Genomic DNA, 20,970 nt, shown 5'->3' on the forward strand with positions numbered 1-20,970 from the left:
TCTGCCCCGGAAGATGTGGGGTCCCTTTGTGAGGCTCTTGTCAGCAGCAGCCCGTCCAAGCGGAGGGGTGGCCCTTCCGTGAAAAGGCCTGGGCTGCCAGCCCCCGGTCCTGGAGGGCCCCTTTCTCCAAGCCCCTAAGTTGCTGGTGCTTGGAAAGGCCCAGGCGATGGACCCCCAACGGCCCGGCAGGTCCAGCTGAGGAGGGGCAGGGCAGGTGGGGCGGGGTCCAGGCGAGAGGCCGGGTAGAGGAAGGCATGCCTGGACCTGTGCCAGAGGTGCAGCTGGTCCTGCTTGAGCAGCCAGCCATCCAGCTGGAGAGGAGGCCCGGCAAATACCGCTTCCGGAGGGAAGCACCGAGGCCAGAGTGGGGCCGGTGTCCGTTGGCTGCACCATGGCGGTGTCTCTCAGGCCGGCAGCAGCCCCCTCTCCCCGATGTCCTGAATCTCTGTGGGTCCCCACCCCACCAGGTTGGGCTGCTTATCTTCTTGTTCAGCAAAAGGCGGAGTCTGAGCAGAGTCGATCCTTTGCAGAGGCTCAGTGCTCAGTGCTCTGCTCCGGAGCAAGTGGAGAGTGGGGTCGCGGCCGGCTGACGTTATGCGTTGCCCCTGCTCCTTTGGAGGGCCTGGTGGTCTGAGGTCTGCCTGCCAATGGGTTTGCCAGCCCCCCTCGCTGAGGAGGAGGGTGCCCGGGGTTCCTTTTGTCCGGTTAAACCCGACCCCCTTTGCAGGGCATGGTGCTGGTCAAGATGGCACGCGTCTGCTGGAATCTCCTGGTGCTCCAAGCGTTTGTGGCGGATCTGGCCCTTGTCCACAGGGCGGAGAGAAGCTCCCCGGTCCTCAACATCGCTGTCATTTTGGGAAGGACACCGAACGTCACGGAAAGAGGCGTTCGTGCTCTCAGCAGCAGGGATGTGTCCGGGGGGCTCCCCACTGATGTGAATGTGGTGCCCCTCCTGATCAACCAGACCGACCCCAAGAGCATCATCACCCACATCTGTGACTTGATCTCGGGCACCAAGATCCACGGGGTGGTTTTTGGAGACGACACCGACCAGGAGGCCATTGCCCAGATTTTGGATTTTATTTCCTCGCAGACTTTTATACCCATCTTGGGGATCCACGGGGGCTCTTCCATGATCATGGCAGATAAGGTACGGGGAAGAGGAGGGGAGCAGACTGTGGGACACTCTGGGGATGCCAGGGCGGGGAGGGTGCTTCAATCCCTTGGCCTTCGGAAGGCTGCAGTCCTGCCTTCTCTGAAGTTCTTGGCACCTTCTGCGCCGTGTGAGTACTGGTTTCCAGATCCTGGGTAGAATCGGGGCCAGGCGGTTCCACGTGCACCTCCCTGCATGGTGTTCCTTAAACCCAGGCTCTAGGCTGGGAAGGCCTCGCAGAAGCATTCCTGTTGGGCAGGTGGAGATTTCTCAGGGAGACTCAGGTGCCGCCGGCCTGACTCCCCAGCCAGGGGAGAGCTCGGAGTGGGGGCCAGCATGGAGAGAGGCGGTCTTCTTCTTGGCGAGGAACCTTCATTTCCCAGGCCAGCTGTTTGCCCACCTGAGTGTAAAAGATGATCTCCCTTCTGACCTCAATGTCTGCTTCATTGAATAGGGTTTACTGGCCAGATTAAGAATCCTGGAGATGCTAATGCTGTTGGAGGGAGGGGGCTAGGAATTCCTTCCTGCACCACCAGCGCCCAGAATCTCTTAGGGGAGTGATCATTCTGTGTCTGATGTTCCTCTGCTGCTTCTGAGCTTCCCAAATGTTGTTGGAAGCACTTCTGATGTACAGACGTAGCATGAATTAACCCTAAGCGTTGTTCCAGCAGGACCTGGATGCCAGGATAGCCATGGATAGGTCCTAAAGGCTTTGTGGGCACTGTCTTGAACCGAGGCCTTGGCGTTGCAGGCCTGTTGCATGGCTGTTGTGGCAGCCTTCTGTGGCAGTGCCCCTGTGCAGTGGCTTTGGACTGGGGGGAGAGCATGGCATGTTGATGTTGGAACCAATCAAAGAGTTGGAAAGAGGAGGACCTCACAAAGGGAGGCAAATGGTAAGAGGCAGTCCTCTTCTAGGCCCAGTAGAAAAGTCCTGGCCCACGTGGTTGGCCTGCAAATCGAACCCATGAAAGGTTGCAAAATTGGAGACTCTGGTCAGCAGCCTGGCCATTCTGTAGCCCTGTTGTCCCCCAACAGAGGGGAAGCCCTGTTCCCATTGTGGACAAGTAACTTAGGGAAACTGTGAAGTTCTTGGCGGTCCTTGGCCCTGGTTGCTCTCCTGCAGGCGTTTTGTTGCCAGGCTAGCAACCGCCAAGGTCAGAGGACACCAAGAATCCAAGAGGTGTGAGATGGCCACCAGAGCGGAGCTTCTCTGCTGCTTGGGGTTATGGGTACTCAGTGGTGGCAGATGCCAGGGAGGGCTGGTGGATGTTGGACCGGGAGTGGCGCCTGCGGGTATGCAATGATGGTGGGCTGACTCCAGCAATCAGCATCTCGCATAGCCATATAAGAGGCTGATTGCTAGAGTCAGCCCACCATCGTTGTGGGGGGGCCTTGTCTTGGTGATGTCCCCCTTTGCACCCCGATGCTTGGATAGACACCCTAAAGGTCAGTGCAGTGAAGAGCCCTGTGGGGCTTTCTGGGTTTGCCTACCACTTCCACCGGTGGCTGTTGCCACATTATGCGGCAGCGAACCTCGCAGGGTGAAGGTACACTGTGCAGAGAAGAGCTTCTCCTTCATCCCCAGAAGCCTTAGACCAAGTCTTGTTTCTCCTCGGAGGTGCTCATCCAGCGTATTTTGGGACCCCTGGCAATAAGAGCACTTGGCACAGCAGCCGACACAGGTGGGGCTGTTTGGGATCAGGGCAAGGCCAGAGGGGGCTGGTGAGAGGCACCAGGTTGCCAGGGCCTCTCTGGGCTCCCCTTCTCTCCCGTTCTTTGGCCTCCCTTAGCTTCCCTCCCTCTTCCTCTTTTGGTTAGTCCTCCCCTCGGCTGAGGGTGCACCACACCTGCTGGGTGGCAGGTGGGAGGCAAGTCTGGAGCTGCCCTCCTCGTGATGTTTGGGCCGTGCTTGGCTCGTCCTGGGGCTGGTCACTCAGGGCTGCGGGAGAGGAAGGTGGCGGGATGATCCTCGGTCTTCCAGATGTGGTCCTGAGCTGCCCGGGGTCTTTTCCCGAACACCTTCGCACGTGGTGTTGCTTCTGAGTTGCTCTGAAGCCCACATTAGCCACGGGGGGCGGGGGTCTCCGCATTTCCTGCTTCAGCTGAGAAGAGGCTTCCTCTTCCTGGCAGAGCAAGGGGGGATCGGCCTCGGCCAAGGCGGGGGTCCGCCTGTTGGCACTGCCTGCTGCAGGCTTACGCCGGCTGAAATACAGCATGGAGATGGCTCAGGCCGGCATGCGGGAACGGGCGAGTGCCTCCTTTCCCCTGTCGGCAGCGGCAGCGGCTGCCAACCCCGCCGTCCGTTCTCTGCAAGGAGGCTGATGAGCTAGCTTCACTGTGGCTGCTGCTGCCCTCACTGAGACCGCAGCGGCTGCCACCGTCTCCAGAAGAGCTCCGGAGCCCATCTCGCTTCCCACTTACGTAAAGAGTTGATGAGAATTCAGGGAGGGTTGGTTGACTCAAGAGCCGAGAAATGAATTCTCAGTTCAGCGCCAACAGCCTGTTTCACAACAGCCGCTGAGCGCCCCTCCCCAAATAAAGGTGAGATTAGGAGAAAAGGCCCCTCCAGTTTGCGCCTCTTCTCTGTCTCTCTGGCTCTGCCCTGGTGAAAACCAAAAGAGAGAGATTGGTCTCCAAATAGACCTGTGGATTCAAGGGGTGCGTGTGTGTCTCTGTTCATCACCCAAAATGCTGTGTCAGTTCTGCGAGTGAGGAATTGCACAACTGAGGCGCCAGTGAATTGTGTGGATGGGGTGGCACGCCTGGCTGGAAGGGCCTCCAGGAGGAGCCCCCAGGGGACCCTTCACATTGTCCTTTCCACAGGGACTGGCAGCTAGACAACGTCCAAGGGTCAATCACGTCTGATTCCGAGGTTCTGCTGCCAGCCGTGGTCAGCCAGAAGCCTTGTTCGCTGGCATGTTGCAGTCAGTGATAGATGGCCCGTGCGCACAGAGGCTCTGTTTAGTCGAATCTGCTGAGTTCTGTTTTTGAGCTTTTCAGCAGCTGGATGAGCTGGCTTCCTGGGAGGCGTTCCTGCAGCTGGGTGCCCCATGGGGGAGGCCAGCCTGGTGGGGCAATTCCTCGGGCAGAAGCATCACTAACCAACCCGCAACTTCTTAAGAGCAAGCAGAGATTCTCCGGCAGGGATGAGCTGCCGCAGCGAGAAAATCTGTCCTTTCAGCAAGGAGACGCCCAGATTCTTCTTTGCTAAAGCTGGTCAGAAGTCTGTAAAGAAGGGTTGAGTTCACACTCTGTGCTAAATCATTGTGTCCCCTGCTTAGTTGTGTCAACGTAGCCACTCGCAGCCTATTCGACAAGCTACAGTTGAACAAAGCTTAGCTCCGTGCTGTGGTGCAAAGTGTGTGTCCTGGGGCCGCTCCTGCTCCCCCCCAGGTGGGCAGGGCCGGTGGAGTTTGGAGGGAGGTTACGGGGTGAAATGGTTGATTTAAGCCACCTGTATGCCCGGTCCCCCCCACCATGACGCGCCAGCCCACGGGCTTAGCATGACGGGTGCACCTGAGGCAGAGGGAACCCTCCAGGCACTCAGCCCGGGGCTCCTCTAGGCCAGCCTTCCCTCCACAGGACAAGGACCCCTCCTCCCCTTCCTTTCCCAGCGGCAGACTTGTTCGGACTCGCCCGACCTCCGATCCTGAGGAAGTGTTTGCGGCCACCTTATAGCCATCGGTTGCCGCCTCTTCCATGAATTTATCCAAAGCCAACTGGGCAACCATCATTGTTTAACTAGGCACTGCCAGCTTATTTCTGTGCCAAACCTCCCCCCAGTCTGCTTCCTTTCATGCTCCTGAATTTGTTTTTTCCTATCATGCCTCATTGGGTACACGTCGGTCAGCTATCCGCTTCTCACCATTCCTCTCCTCTCAAGTAAACGTCCTGAATCGGGTAGCTTTTCCAGGAGGGAGAGCTGCTCTGGCCCCATCACGCGAGTTGCCCTCTTCTGCATCTTGTACCACAAGCCCTCTTGGGCGGCCCAGCCGAGGCTGAAGCGGCCGCCTGCTGAAGGTTCCCTCCCTGAGCAGGCCTTGACTGGCTCTCGGCTGCTCGGCAAAGGAGGAGGAAGCACCTCCGACTGCAGGATTTACGGTCCTGATTAGGTCTCCCCAAATGGAGGGCTCTTGTCCTGTTCGGCTTTGCCACTTGGGAGGCGGAAGGTGCAAGCGGTGCGGGCGAGCGGGTCTTGCCACCCGTCCGTCCGTCCGTCCGTCGCCTTTGGTGCTTTGGGGCTCTTTCCTTCCCCAAGTAAGCCTCTCCGACTCAGAGCTATTCAATTAATGTAAATTAACTTGAACCTCTGCCAGACTGGATAACAAATGTCTATTTTTAGATAGGTCGTCCTCAGATAGGAATGGGAGCTTGATCTTTGGAGCAAGTTCGGTTCCTCTCTTTTGGGGAAAACTCGGCTTCGGTGGAGAGCACCAGCTGATTCTGAGATTTTAGGAGCCGCCGCCGAGGCATCTTATTCGTGTGGGCTAAACAGAAGGAGGTCCATATTGGTTCTGTCAAACATGCTTTCTTTCTCCGCTTTGTCATCTATTAAGGGTGCCTGCGAACATGCTAGCTTTAACTGGGTCTGACAGTTTAATAGTTTTTCTCTTTCCCTTTTTCATTTTGGTGGAATGGGGGAGAGTCATACAGTTAGCCGAGTCTATGAACAGGCAAGGTTTCCAAAGCGTGTGTTGTTGTTGTTTACGTTGTGGCACGAGGCTGGGTCTGTCGGGCCCCTCAGCTCCGCAGCCCGTTCTCCTGAGCGGGGAGCCGCACACAACGTTGCCACTTGTGTGGGTGGCAGGGAAATATCGGGAAAGATGGACACATGGCTGCACTGGGCCTTGTGCCGGCGCTCGTCTGCCGTGCCACGGGAAGCGCCCGGCTGAAGTACTTGCGGGAGTGCTCGGGTCAAGGGCCGAACTCAAACATGCTCGAGCGTGGTTGCATTTGCTGACTTACGGCTTACTGCAGAAGCCACCGTTGGCTGGGCATATACGGCGTGCTAAGTGGATAAGCGCAGCTCGGGAGCCATAATGACTGAGTGCACAAGGCCCAGTGCGCCACAACCCAGCAAAGCACTTCTGGCTTGAGCCCAGCTCAAGTCTCGGTTGCTGTCCTGTGTAGGAGGAGGGGAACGGATAAGCGGCCCCCTCAGCCACGATTGTGGCTCGTGTGGGAGAAAGCCAGAGGAAGCATGTTCAGTGTCTGTGCCTGTGGCGTGATAAACGCGGTTTGTTGGTTTGTGTGTGAGCCTGTTGTGGCCATGAGGTGTTGTGATTTCTTTCTGGCTTGCGTTGTTGTCTGCATCCAGACAATTTCACTAATGCGGATTGTTCGGCTTTTGGATGGAGGCCCTGTGGTTGGCAAGCCATGGTTTAAGACTGAGCGTGTGGCGCAAACGAAGCCTTGCTGGTTTGGTCATCTCCCTGCAACCCCGGTGAAGGCTCCCAGTGCCATCCATGCGGAGTCTCCATTTCAAAGATGGCAGGTTCGGAGCATCATAGAGCAACGGGGCCCGGACAGAGGCCTCCTAGGGTGTCCCCCTGGCTTGCCACCTCCTCAGCCATTCAAGCGACCTTCCTTCTGCTGGGACCCTCCAAGCGATTGGAGATTTTCCAGCTGGCTGGGGGTCCTGGAGTGACGGTCCTAGCACCTTGCGCGGGGTCAGAGTTGGCCAGGGTAAAGGAATGCAGAGATGACCTGGGGAGGGAATGGATGAGAAATGGCAACACAGTCCCAGGAAAGTGGAAAGCATGAGAAAGAAACTCAAGATACCCTCCTTGATTCGGTTTGGTGTAAGGCCGGGCAGAGAGGAATCCTTTCAAGATTCTGTTACGACACCCGACCACACTCAGTAGCATTCCTGGATTCCCTGCGGGGTCTGTTTCCTGACCCAACCTACTTCAAAGGGCTGAGAAGCAGGCTGCTTAAAGACCGTTGACCCTCAGAGGTAGGGGGGTGAGGGATTGTTCCATGCGGGGGGGGGGGCTGAAGGTCCCAGGCTTGGTGGCCAAGATCTCCAGGTAGCCGGTGGGGAGATACTTCTGGCTCCTAACATCTTGTGGGAGGCCAGAGATCCAGGTGTGGATTGTGTGTCCTGCCCGCCTGTGGTCCCGGCTTTCTTGGCCCTTTGGATCTCCAGCTGGAAGGATCCGTGGCCGTCACACTGAGCCAGGCCTTCTCTGCAGGCCTTGCTTCCTTCGTAGCCAAGCAAGGGCCGGTGCCCCATCGCAGGTCAGTGGGAGCCTCCTGGGAATCACCTGCCGATACATCCGCTCTTGGCAACGGGGCCAGCTGACTGCGTTCAGGCCAGGGGTTTTAAAGGGAGAGAAAAGACAGTCCGTTTCCCAAATGGTTTAATTACTCCAGAGAAGAATGGATGGCCATGTGGGGCCTGGGTCTGCCCAGGAACTTTGAGTGGTGGGCTAGAAGCTGCAGTCCCAAAACTGAACAGTAGAGCCAGGATAAAGCGAGTTACTGTAACTCCATTTATTTTAATAACTTGCTCTTCTGTTGCGTTAAGAATTCCAGTTTAGCAGTGATTTTTAGAGGCATCTGCAGAGCGGCCCACCTAAAATGCCGAAGGAAGTCCAATTGTGTGCATGATTTAATCCAGATAAATACAAAGGAATGCACTTTGGCACATGAAAGAGCATGCCGCATGATTCTGCACTTGCTAATTCAGAAGCAAGACCTCCTGAGTCTATTGAAATGTGCCCAGGGTTGCAGTCAGAGTGTGTTCGGGTACAGTGCAAAGATCGGAGATTGGCGTGTGCCGCATGAACCCTCGACAGCACATCTACATGGTTCGATCGATGGCATGAGAACGGGCAGCATGGTGCCTTCGCTGTCTGCCAAAGGGAGAGGCAATGAGGTCATCGGAAGGGAGAGAAAAAGGATGGGCAAAATCTTTGACTCAGCTTACGTTACAACCGAGAGGTGCAAGGCAGTCTTGGAAGCATTTTCGGTGCCCAAAGGAACAGTTTCGTCTTCCAGTTTGGGCCAAATGCAGGTGCGATGATAGCCGCCTTGCAGCCACCCTGGAGAGAAACCCTGCAAGGTGTAGGCTGAGCGCGGCTGGGAGCATCGGCTGGGAAAGGTGGGCTTAAATCTTAGGGGTGGGGCTACAAAGCAGGCCGCCAGTGCTGTGGGGATCTAATAAGGGGGATACATCAATGAGTGGGCTGAAAATCGAGTTTCCCACCCCACAATTCAGCTCCTCCTCCTCACCTCAAGGAGTGTTTTCTCTTTGCGCAACTGGCAGCTGAAGCAGTCCAAGTCCTGAAGACGACGGCCCGATCTGGCACGCTCGGAACAGGACTGGTCTTAAGGCAAGCACACGATGGGGCGAGAGGGAGACATGAATGTTTCATGGCGCTAAGTGCGTAGTGTGGAGATTTCTCCCTTGTGGAACCTGACTCCAGGAGCTGGCGCATGCTTTGAACACTGGTCAGATTGCACATTGGCGCGCCTGTGCTAAAACTGCAGATTTAGTTAATGGAGAATAATGTTTCAGTTTTTTTTCCAAGCAAGAAGGCTAATGGGTTTTAGGAAAGATCAATAAATAAAAACACATGCTGGATCCCCCCCCCTTTTTAAAGAAGGCTGACATCCAGCTACAATTTTCAGCTCGTATAATTCATTCACAATCGCCTAAGTGACCCCCTGCATGCCCCCCACCCCCAAAAACATTTGCAATCCCTCCTCGCCCTTCCCAAGGTAGGAGATCCTGCAGCTGCAGGAAGGAGTTGGCTGAGGAAACGGATTCGCGGGGAACTGCTGAGAGAAGTGGAGTTCCACCGCTTCTGTAGGTTGCCTTCCTGAGCGATGCACGTTCTGCCATTTCAGTGGGAAGGGATCTCCTTTTGGGCTGGGAGAGCCAGGGCCTTTTGGAGATGATTCTCCGCTGAAGAGAGAAAGCCTTTGCACCCGCGGGCGTCCTTGGCCCGCTAGTCGCGGCTTAGAGCTTTCCTTTCACCCTGATCGAGAAGGCGACGTTGCATTTGCAGTTAGACTGCAAAGTCCTTTTCTGGGCCGAGCCAGGCCCATCAAGGGTCAGAAGAACTCTTCCTCGCAACCTTTGGTTCAGGAGCTCAATCGGAGTAGGTAAGAAAACGTTCGCTCTTTTTCTGGTGGCTGTTGGCTACCAGCTGTCAGATGCGCCTAAGAGCCAAGTCATACATTTCTGCGGCTATTGTAAAAAAGAGCAGTTTGGTAGTTGGAATGGAGCCTGAGATGAGATCAAAGTTGCACATTTTAGTAGCTGCCAGTGAGCTCCAAGGAGTGACTGATGCTATTTATTTGAGGAGTACTTGACAGCCTGTCAGTTTGTTTATTCAAGAAAAACACCACAACTTCTACAGAGTTTTATCTCCGGGGCACGATCTGGCAGTCCGCTCCCTCTTCCCTTCGCCCACTCTCGTCGCCCTCTCAGATGAAAACGCTAGCAACGCCTGTCTGTAGGAAAAGCCCTAAAAGTGGATCCTGTCAGTTTTAATTCAGCGTTTTATGTCCCGCAGCGGCTGACCAGTTGCCCTTGGGGTGCTTGCAAGCAGGAGACGGAGACCCCCCTCCCCCTTTGCTTAGAGGCAGACTGCCCCCCCGGAGCCCCCAGCCTCCAAGGCAGTAGTCCTTGAGCGGCTTCTCCTTTCCTGCAGGTGAGCAAAGCAGCTGCAACGGTTGGGGATGACAGAGTCACGGCGAGAGGAATACAGAACCCATGACTTGGTCTTCAGCAGTGCTCAGAGGGGATGTAGAGAGTCTTTAATGCCACCCTGTTGGAAAGGAGGATGTGTTTACTCAGAACAGATTTCAAAAATAATGACCTAAATCGCTGCCACTCGCTGCATCCGGACGCCGAGTCCCAGGCAGGCTGTCCTGGGCGGTGGGGGTCAAAAGGCTTTGGGGCCTGAACCCCACGATGGTTGGAGCTCTTCCCCTCCTCTGCGCCTTTATCCTGCCGTGCCTGTAATGGCAGCAGTATTAAGATAAGGTGGTCAGATGGCTCCCACGGTCACACGAACGCTCTGCCCTGGCATCCAGACCAGCCACTTTGGTTCTTGTAACCTTCCTCGGGAAGACCCGGCTTGGACGAGGTGTGGCGCACCCAGTTTACAAATAAATAGCAACAGATAAATTGCTGCATTCGTTCTGCAAAGTTGCCCACTCCCTAAGTGGAGGTTCCACGTATAGAGGCAGTCTACCTGCCAATAGCAGTTCTTGGGAATAAAGGAAAGGGAGGCTGGTCATCCCACCTGTGATGCTCAAGTGGGAAACTTCAGGTGAGGGGGCGGGCGGAGGCCAACAAGGGCTTTTTTGGGCAGAAAGGAAGGTTGTAATCAAAAGCAGACAGACGTATGATTAGTGCAAGTTTTCTGCAGATTGCAGAGAGGCTGGCATCGTAGTGCCCGGAGTGAACTTTGCAACTATAGTAATGTGGAAATGAAGATGGCAGCCAGAACCAGGATTGGCCCCTTTTTGAGACGGGAAGAGAGAGCCAAGGGTGCTGAGGGGTGCTGAGACTCGAGGGGTGCAGAGATTGAAGCATCCCCCCCCCATGCTGGGGGGCTCTAGCAGGCTTTGGCTTTATGGGACTGAGCGAGGCAAGAAGAAAAGCGTTTCATTGTGCTTGAGTTCCTGGAACAATCCTGTTGCTGCTTTTTCTTTTTTTTTTGCCAATTTTTAGGCACATCCCAGACTAGATTTTCTTGTCTTTGTGAGAAGCAGTTAAAAAGTTTCGGTAAATGCACAGGCCAGCTGGCCCTTGCTTGCTTTCGTAGAGAATGCATTGAAATGTTTGTTTTAGAGATGAATTTTTTTTCATGGTCCACGGTCGCCCAAAGCAGTTTGCCATTAAAGAAAAATAAAAATGTCTGTGCTATGAAACAAAAATAAATGGAGCCAGTCTAATAAATCAGAACAGGAAAAATCAAATGAAAGTATATCAAAACCAACAAAAACACAATGGCAAACTCAACCAAGTGTGCCTGAAGATGTATTATATGCCATGTGCATTCTAGATGAAAGGTAAATTGTGGCTTGATTTTTGACCTGGAGGACATTTAATAGGAAAGAAAAGGGAAAACCTGGGTTAGGACCATCGTGGTCCAGGAGCTGATGGGCTGCAAGGCAGGCTGGCCAGCATCCAGGACTCTGTCTTGGTCCTTCAGGATTGGCCGTCTGGGCAGCCACATCTTTGGCTTCCTGGTCAAAGACCGATGACAAGAGAAGTGCCCAGGATCAGAATCAGGGCTGGGCAGTGGGCTTTTAGGGGCTGGGGACCGGGATTGGCCCTTCTGGGTCGACTGGCGGAACTTGGAAGGATACAAGAAGTTTGCTCAAATTGTCCTGAATGATTGTGGAGGTTTCTAATCCTGCTCAACTCTCTTAATTAAAACGACTGCAGCCCCTCCCTTGCCCCCAATTTAGCTGCAACAAAACATTCCTATATGCAATTAGGTTTTGATTAAAAGCAAATGGTGCCCAGGGATGGAGAAGCTACAAATGTGGTTGAGAGCGTGAAGCAGCGGTTCATGCAGGAGTACATTTTAGGTCAAGGTGGTTTAATTAAGAAGGTACCGAGGCCTCTGGATGTTGGGGATGGAGAGTTGGTGAGTGATAGAAAATCTCCTGAGTGATGGGTTCTGGTCATGCATTTAGCGTTTAAGGATGTGTCCTTGAGTGTCCCTTCAATGTTCTTGTGGATCTTTTCCCATTCTTGCCTCCTTTCTTGTCATTTGAGAAGCCAGTGCCACCCCAGGCGCTTGATGGCCTGTCCTTATAGAGAGTGCTTCGTTGTGTAACCCTTGATTAAAGTATGATATTCCCTCTGCCGAAGTTGCAGTGAGGGTTGCTAAGAAGCAGTTTTCTACCAGCAGAACCGTTGCCCATCTAGTGAAGTTTTGATCGGGCTTGGTGGCTCTGTGGTTCTCTTAGCCCTGCTGGAAATGGCCAGATTGAACGTGGAAGATTTTGCATGCAGAATATGTCCTCGGCTTCGGCAGCTTTGGGCAAGGGCTTAGCCGTATCTGCAGAAGATTTCATCATCATACAGAGCCTCCGTCTGAATGCCAGGCTCAAAGTCAAAAGACAGAGTAGGTTTTCTGGCTTTCATGTTGAGAAGGTGAGATTCAGAGAGCAACCTTGATGGACAGTTGGGAAATGCCATTTCGTTCTCACCAGGACCTGTATCTTTTCTCAGTCCTGATGTGTCTTGGCCAAACCTGTCTTGGCCAAAATCTTAGGTCACTGCTGAATGTTCCTCTTCTTGTCTGGAAACCACCCTTGAATGGAGCTGTAGGCCTTCTGCATTGCTTCCTCTTGGACCCAAACCAGCCAAAGACGCCTCTCTATCCTGGCACTTCCATGCAGCACGGACACCATTTCCAGCTTCCTCATTTCCATGTGTTGTTTGTGACACGTAAAATGTTCCCTGCTTCTTATGCCACCAGAACATTTGTTCCCTTTGGCCCCTCAATTCATTTTGCTTGTGAAGGCATCTGTGTCCACTTGGCTTCCTCTGTGGCAATGAGGTTGTTTTGGACGAAGCAGAACACTTGGCTGTTCAGTATGAGGACAGCCTTTGGCCGTGTGCTAGACTTCTAAGAACACTTCCTGTATCTCCCACTTCTTTTTATTTTTCAAGACTTGTCCCAGAAGTGAGCAAATGGCTCCTGAGACATTGTTTTTGGGGTGCCTGAACATTGCATGGTGGGCTTGGGCAAGACACAAGGCCTACAAATCGAATTCAGAGGGATCTGCCGCCTCCGAGGGGTGGCCACTGAAAGGCTGGGATATCTCCCTGCTTGGAGCATGGAGACGTCTTCCTTGCTATTTCACTGGTGACCCAAAGATTTGAGACTCCTCAATTTACAGTGTTCAGAATGGCCCTGTTAATTTAATGGGAGGCTGGAACATGTGCATCTTTAAGCCCAACTGAACAAAAGTGATCAGGCCTTCAGGGCCTGGATAGAGCCTCACTCACTTTCCCAGAGGTGGCTCGTAAGGATGAGCAAAGGCTCCGTCTGCAGAGACAGGACCTTCAGGCAAGGTCTCTGGCAAATCTTAGAGCCTGGCACATTAATTCATTGCATAGGGTCCTTCAGATAACCAACTCTTGGTGGCCCAGCAGATATCATATTTGTATAATACCTGCAGATTGCTGGATGGCACCAGCTGAAGCTCCAACCGTTTCTGAAGAACAGCACAAAGTGGAGTGTATTCAGATCGTCCCCTCGGGGCACAACCTGGTCCTGAAGGACTGCAGGAAGACAGGGCTGTAGCTGGGAAGTGAGCCAAGATGGCCGAAGGCATCCTTGGTACCTGATGCCATTTGGGCTTCCCTTGGCAGTGCCAAGTGCAGGAGAACCCAAAGTTGCACCTTTGGCCACCTGGTGGAAAGAGAATCCCATCTGGCTTGCGTTTCTGGGATTGAGCCATGGCTCCTTTACCCTTCTCCAACCCCAGACGGCCTCTGGGCACCTGTTCAGACCACCCAGAGTCTGGGGCTGTGAGTCCTCAGCTGGTCCTCTAATTTATTCCGCGTGGTTTTTGTTCACAGTAGCACGGGTGTCTTGGGCAAAACTAGGCTTTGCTCTTCTGGCTAGAGAAGCAAAAGTGGAGCCTGAGACCTTGTAGGGCTGTTCCTGCTTGGGGTCAGGTCCCTCTTGGCGGGCCGCCTTACTTAAGTACAGTCCTTGGACGTTAAAAAAATAAAATCCACATATTATATTCCTGATCTGAATGGTGAAAGCACATGTTTCTGCCACATTTCCTCCCACTGTTCTTGTGTGGGAGAACAAGGATGGCTTGGAAGAGACAGAGGCAAAGACTCTTCCCTAAGACGGGAACTGAACGTTTGCTGCTCTGTGTCTCACCACATCTTTGCTGCTGCTTCGTTTTTCTACTCCCTGCCCTGCAATTCTTGTTTTTCTTCCTTCCTTTTCCTGCCAGTCATACTAGCAGCTGTCAGAGTTTGTTCCTAAATGTCATGACTCCAGGAGTGGCATCACATCCAAGAGGCTGAATCTGAAACTGGAAGTCTCTGGTTCAAAGGTCTCTACTGCTGTGCTCTGGCCTTGGGCAAGCTGTTCCCTTGGCCGCCTCCTGCTCCGGGGATCAGAGGGTGGACCTCCTAGCCCATGGTTCGTGGCTCTGAGCCTGGACCAGGCAGACCCCAAACAAGTGCCTGAGACGGCTGTAGATGTGCTGCAAAGTAATTCCAGGGCTGGAGAAGGGACACCTCATCCATCCAGCAAACGTCGTGGAGAGCAATGCTTTCCTTTATAACGCTGATATCCCAAAGCCTCGTATCTTCTTTCTGAAACAAAATCAAAATGATTCTGTTGGTGGCGTCTGCCCGTAGACTGGGGGCAGGGGGAGGTTGAATTGCCCCATTTGGTTGGCATCCTGAGGTCTCCGTGGGGTCCTAGAGACTTGATCCCAAGCTTGTGGAAACGACAGCTGAGAACTGCAAAAAGTCTGCAAAGATCTTTCCTTGTGTGGAGGGTCAACTAAGTGAGGCGCCTTTTTACAGTTAGCTGATTCTCAGAAAGAGGCGAGGTGGACTTGGAGGACGTCCCAGCAATCTCACAGTTATCTGGTGACCAGTCACGGGACAGAGCGGTGTCCCTTCCCGGCCAGGGTGCCTGGGAGGACAGTTTGGCCGAGCCCACCAGCTGGTTAGGGGTCTGAAAGGAGATGGCCCAGAGCGGTGAATGCCTTTGGATTCCAGCCCGTTGGAGCTGGCTAAGCGAAGGCGATGGGTCCTCTGGGCCAGCGTGCTTTAAGATGATACTAGAAGAATCAGACAAGGACGTTACTGAGAGGACCTTCCATTCCTCTGAGCATGTAATTCACAACTGGGGTTGCTGCAGCTGCCGCTGCAGGGGACAGAGACTTCTGGCTGCCATGTCTCCCATTATCTCTTCCCGGAAGGTTCCTCTCCCCCTTTTAAGAAATTATTACTAACTTGGTGGTATCTTGCCATACTATTCTGTTCTGTTCTGTTCTGTTCAAGTCTTATCTGCAGGCAAAAAATGTCCCCAAGGATTGGCTGGAGGGGGCTGCCTGCCCCCCAGGCGTGACTCTTCTCTGCCCAAAGGCACTCCCCTTCCAAGTCCTGGGCAGAAGGGCGGATGCTGGCTCTGCCTCTCGGCCCGGCCGCAATGAGAGGGCAACTGCTGAAGGGAGAGTCCCCCTCTTGGATGCGCCGGGGAGCTTCCCGAAGGCACCTGAGGAGGCTGGGCTGGAGTTGCCCTTGGCCGCACGCAGCTCTTTGGGCAGCATCTTCCTGTGGGCAGGACACTTGCCTGACGCTCGATGCTTCCCCGTTGAAGGTACAGATGTGTCCTGTGGGTCAGGTGGGTTGCAGCCTCTGCTGGATGCTCCGTCCTGCCCTCGAACGGCCCCCTCCTCGCTTGCTGCTTGATGCAGCTGTTGGCATTGCCAGCTGATGGACTTGGACACTGCTGCTTTTTTCTAGCTCTTGGAAGCTCGCCTTGGAAAGGGACTGGATTCTCTTTTAGCCATTGTCTTCACAACAAAACAAGGTCCCCAAACAGAATGAGGACAACGTGTTAACTAGATTGTAATCTCATTTTACTGTGGAATGAAGAGGTGGTTTGAGGAGGGGTTGGCAAAGGAACCTGGGAAGGTGAAGGCAAGGAAGGACCAGCTTTGCTCAGCAGGATGGGTTTGGGTACTCCACAGTCCCAGCCAGCCGCAGAAAGGCTGGACCCATGAGTGATGGGCAGGGAGGGACTGTCCACCCTGGCCTCTGGCCGTTGCAGCTCTATCTGTGCCACTGAGAGTTGTGCCAGCTGGACCCCAGAGTGCCGCCTCCTTGTTTCAGGAGGGCAGAGGAGCAGAGCCAGAGGCAGGTGTGCACCTCCATTTCTCGCATCTGTGGTCCCAGTTCTGCTGGGCTTGGCTGCTCCAAGCCACATTTCAATCCTCTGAAACTCAAATATCACGCGTGCGTTTTTCTTTTCTTCTGGTTTCCCCCCACTATGCCGGTTTGGGAATAAACAATCTGCTTGCACTGAGGGCTTCAAATATTCCCTTGTCTGAAGTTGTACAAAGAGGCCAGCCACGGGCTCTCCCTCGGCCAAAGCGAGACTCGGGTGGACCCTTGTCCAGTCTAGTCTCTGGCATGCCAAGGTCGCCATCGCCCTGTCTTCCTAGATGCCCCTTCTCCTGTGGCCTTACCCTTGTGTTCTGGCAGGGCAGCACACCAGATGCGTTGGACTACACCTCCTCTCATCCCCAGCCAACCCTAATATGACGTGACCAGCTTTGCCTGGTCAGCTGCTGGCCAAATTCTCCCTAATACGGCGTAGCCAAGGCTGGGGCTGCAACGCCGCCAGCCGCCTCTCTCCTCCCCTTTCCCCTGCGCGGCTTCATCATTCATAGGTCCTTCTTTCGATGCAGCCGCCTCATTAACCACCGGTCGCTCCCTGAGATACAGCCATTTAGTCCAAAGATGCTAGCTGGCATGAAGGGCCAACCTGCCGCTGGCCTGTGCCTCCGAAGCCTCTTGAGGGCCACGTTGGTTCGGACGGCCAAGGACAGCACTGCCGGGAAGGCCGCCTCCCCCCCCACCAGTGGGGGTTCATTTCAAAAGTGCAGGAGGGCAGATTGGAGGCTCTGCTTCAGCAGGGTGGCGTGTGGCTGCGATGGTGCACTCCTGCCCTTCCTTTGCAACTTGACTGAAGGGAACAGTAAGACCCCCCACTTAACAGGACTTCCATGCCCAGAGAGGGTGTATCCCTGAAGTGCCAGGGACTGGTGTTCAGGGATGTGCTGTCTCTGGGCCTGGACGTTCTGCTGACCACCAAGCTCTCAGTTCCAGATTTAATAAAGGTGGCCTGTCCCAACCGGGCAGCCTTCAGAGGCGTTGGACGACAAGCTTCAGAGTTCTCGGTTCTGCCATTTGAATGCTGCAGTTGCTATCGTTTGAAAGGTGCCAGGTTGGGGCGGTGGGATTAGCAGTCTCTTCTGGCCGACTGGGACCGGCCTTGGAGCCTGGGGGTGGTTACGGCTGCCATTCCTAGGGGAGATGGTCTGAACGAGATCCCCCCACCCTCGCCCCATATGGGTGCAATTGTGCTACTGCTGTATCAGATCAGAAGACTGGATGTTCAGGAAGAGCTTGGAAACCGGAGGGTCATGGTTGGCAGGGCTCTTCTAATGTCCTCAGCTTAGTCGAACCCCCTTGTTCAGAGGCAGTCGTCCTTAAGTATCTCTGCAAAGAAGCTGTCTGGTCTTCATGCTCTGCTTTGGGGGTTCCCTCCAGCCATATTAAGATTTTGCTAACCAGACCAATTTTTGCGCCATACTCGTGCTCTGCCGAGTTGGTACTTTTCCTGAGCAGTCTATTTTTGAGTTCTGAGTGTGGAGGCGAGGATTCTCTGGAGAGGGAGCAGCCTGTGCATCTCATTCTCTCTGTGCCGTTCAACCAGTCTTGGCTATGGAAGCTTGTGTGAGTGATGCCCACCTTAATGTTCGCCACTTTGTTTGGGCTGTGGGGGAATCTCTCCCCCGGCTTTCTTCCCTGCCTGAAGCCGTCTTTTGAATGCCGGGTAGGGAAAAGCCAGAATGCGGAGAGTGCTGCGTGCAGAGAAAGTGAGAGGCGGAGCCCGGGAGAAAGACCTGTGCCTCCGTTCCTCTTCTCCTTTTGTGTGTCATCGTGCCCAGGAAGAAGGTGGGGGAGTTGGGTTGGCCTGAGGACAGAGGGGGGAATCTCAGCCCCCCCTTCTCTGGCCAGCATTCGGGGGGGGGGGCAGCTTTTGTACCTATGGAGCAGGAATGCCCGTTCTGCCACTAGAGGGCCCCGTGGTCAGAAGCAGGCCCCTCTGCCCCCCCAAGGCAAAGCTCCGGGCATCTCTGCATCGGATGGCAAAGGCAGGAAGGAAGCTGCAACCGGCAGGGCGTCCGCCTTTGTGCCAACTGTGGGGGCAGATGATGGGGAATGAGGCCTCTCTTTGCAGCGTTAATACAGTCACGCTTTAACTGCCGATATTAACTGGAAGCGACGTTTTCAAGGAGAGATTGAGGGAGCTGGGTAGGTCCACGTTGCAAGGGTTCTCTTTGCATTCCTGAGAGTGCCACCCAGGAGAAGCAAAAGGCCTTTGCTCCCTCAGCCCAGCACGCAGCGCGCAGAATAAGGGCCTTAAGTCACGGCAGACTCCACTTGAACATTAGGACAGTCTTCCTGACAGCGGTTTGAGGGGTCCCTGGTCCCCAGAGAGGCAGAGAGCCCCTTTTATTAGAGGTGGTCCAAGGAAGGCGTCATCTGGTGGGACTTGGGGGCCTCTGCGGTGCCATTCAGCTCTGTGATGCTAACAGCTGAGACCACGAGTGTTCGCCTTCTGGCTCGGCTGCTCATTTTCTGGTGGAAGATCTTGGGGAAGAGGGGCTGGTAGTTAAGGTCAGGCCCACCTCTGTGCCCTTTGCTTTCTGCAGCCTGCTGTTGAGTTTGCAGCTGGCCCTGGATCTTTTGCATGGCCTCAGGAACACGCAAAGGGAGCCAGGACGGGGTTTTTGCATCCTCTGGTCCAAAAAAGAAAAACCTCTGGTGTGTGGCTGTGGGACGGGAGTTGGATTTGTGCAGGGTGAGGTAAGCATTGGCAATGCCACAAGGTCTAAATGGTTCCTCAGGATGGTGTTCAAGTCGATCAAGGTCCTGATCTTTGGGCTCCGATCTCACACTTCAGAAAATGCAGATTTTTTTCCTTTGCACCGCAGTTTTCTTCCCCGTTTTCCCAGGAGTGCTCAGGTCGCTTGGGTATCTGCAGCAGGTGCTTCCAAACATCATTTCCCCAGTAGAGCACAGGCCCCAGCAGGAACAGTCCAGCCAGCGCCCACCAGTTGTCGCAAACCGCAAACCCCACAAGTCCTCCAAAATGTTTTGGGTTGCCGGAGTAGGGGCTGGGTCGTGGGGAAAGGTTTGCCCTGCGCGGCTGGCTGAGAAGGTGGTGCCAGGCAGGTGAAGGGATGAAAGCTAAAACAGGGCAGGCGGCAGTCTCCCAGGGCCGTGCTTCCCCCAAGCCTTGGGGCGCCTCTGTGTCGGGCCCTCATTGGCCCCCGTGGGTGCCAGGACTGAGGAGGGCCTGGGGCTGGAGATGGCTTCAGGTCTCCTCCTTCCGTTTGGAGCTGCCTCTCCTGTAACTTACAGGGCATCTTGGCGGAAGGAAAGGACGCAGTCCCCATTTGGGATCCCAACAGCAGTGTGTACGGAAGGGCCATCTTTCCCTGGGGCCTGACCTTTGCGACATGGCCATAGGGCTTGGGAGTGGGGGTGGCCTGGATGCACCCCAAAGCCTCCTGAAATCTGAATCTGCAGCAATCGCAGAGGAGTCTTTGAAAGCAAACCAGACCCCGGCCCAGTTCTCTGAGCTACCAGGGTGTTCTGGAGACAGATGGAAGCCCCATAAGTAGCACTGGCTTGGCCTGGAGCAAACCCAGCAGCCAAGCCTTTTCCTGTGCCTCCCCCCTCCCCTGGAGGGATCCGTGGGGGCATCTTGGGCGGCCCTTCTGCTGGATCGCATTCCTTCCGTCACCGTTGCATTGATGGGCCAGCCCCATGATACTGGCAGCTGGAAAAGAAATCCTTTATCAGCAAAAGTGAGAGGGTGGGAGCCCCCAGTGGGGTGGCTTTGGGCACGAGCTGGGATGCCAGCGTCCCCTTGGCAGTAGGCTGAGAAACCCTCCCCCCCCCCCATTTTGAGGCAATAGTAATAAGGCTCCGGTGCCTGCAGTGTCTGCATGGGGAAAAATAGAACGACGGTGCCCAGGCTCTCGGGGGCTGTGGGCTCTCCTGAGGCTGGGGGTCAAGGAGACAAGGAGGGCAGACCCTTGCCAAGCACACGGGCAGGGTTAGGGCTTTTTTGGGGAGATAGTGACGATGATGACGACGATGATGATTTTCTTACACTAAGCCTCTTTTGGAATTACATACCATTTTTAAGGGTTTCTCATCTGAAAATGGGAAAGAACTGCTATTGATTTCTGGCACTGATTGCCCAGAGGGGCTTCTGGGGAGAGGAAAAGGGGGTCCTGGGTGCCCGTTCCTTGTCTGCGTGGGTGTCTTGCAGAACCCCTTCCTGAAGCCCATAATGCAGGGTTCCCCCCCATCAGGGTGAAGGCAGCCTTCTATTTCTGGGGTCCCCCCTCCAGATGAAACTTGGCATATCTCCTGGGGTGCAGCGCACGTTGGCAGAGGACAGCTTTTGACGTAATTCCAGATAATTAGATATTAGGCCCTTTTTTCTGTCTGTCTAATTGACAGTTAATTGTCAAGCAGGCATGTATTTTAAGGGAGAAAAAACAATCATAGTTAATCACAGCTTACCCCTGTTAATGAATCAAAGCCTCTAGGCTGTTTTCAGATAAAGGCCTATAATTTACCATTTAAGAGATTAATTTCCCGAGGTGTGTGTATGATTTTCTTCTCTCCTCCCACCCCTTGATTTTCCAGAAGCGTTTAATGTATTCCAGGGTATTAAACTGGCTATTTTGAAACTTAAAAGGGGTTTAAGGAAGGATCTGATAAACGTGTTTCTGAAAACCTGAGATTCCATATCTAGACCCACTGTACTTCTGGTTAATAACAACAGCTGCTGTTGTTGTCATCCCTCCCCGCCCCAAAATTTGGCTCTGCTCTTTGTTCTAGGGAAGATAGTCTCTCTCCCTGAGAACAGCCTTTTCTCACTGTGATGCCCTCCAGATGTGTTGAATTTCAGCTCCCGTCATCCCCAGCCAACATGGCCTTTGGAAGGGGAGCTCTAACACATCTGGAGGACTCAGATTAG

At 54.2% G+C, this 20,970-nt stretch overlaps 1 protein-coding gene across 1 annotated transcript in view; it reads left to right on the forward strand.

Annotated features, from left to right (window-relative positions):
* The window catches only part of GRIN2A (glutamate ionotropic receptor NMDA type subunit 2A), an 82,284-nt gene that overhangs the window by 2,050 nt on the left and 59,264 nt on the right, over window positions 1–20,970 (forward strand). The window contains exon 3 of the mRNA XM_088147907.1: window positions 728–1,150. Within this exon, the coding sequence (XP_088004033.1) occupies window positions 731–1,150 (420 nt within the window). The 5' untranslated portion in view covers window positions 728–730. The remainder of the gene's footprint in view (window positions 1–727; window positions 1,151–20,970) is intronic.

This window comes from Python bivittatus, unplaced genomic scaffold (assembly GCF_059951505.1).
Source record: "Python bivittatus isolate LINGU-HERP-01145 unplaced genomic scaffold, Pbiv_v1 ctg000560_np1212, whole genome shotgun sequence".
Classification (NCBI taxonomy): domain Eukaryota; kingdom Metazoa; phylum Chordata; class Lepidosauria; order Squamata; family Pythonidae; genus Python; species Python bivittatus.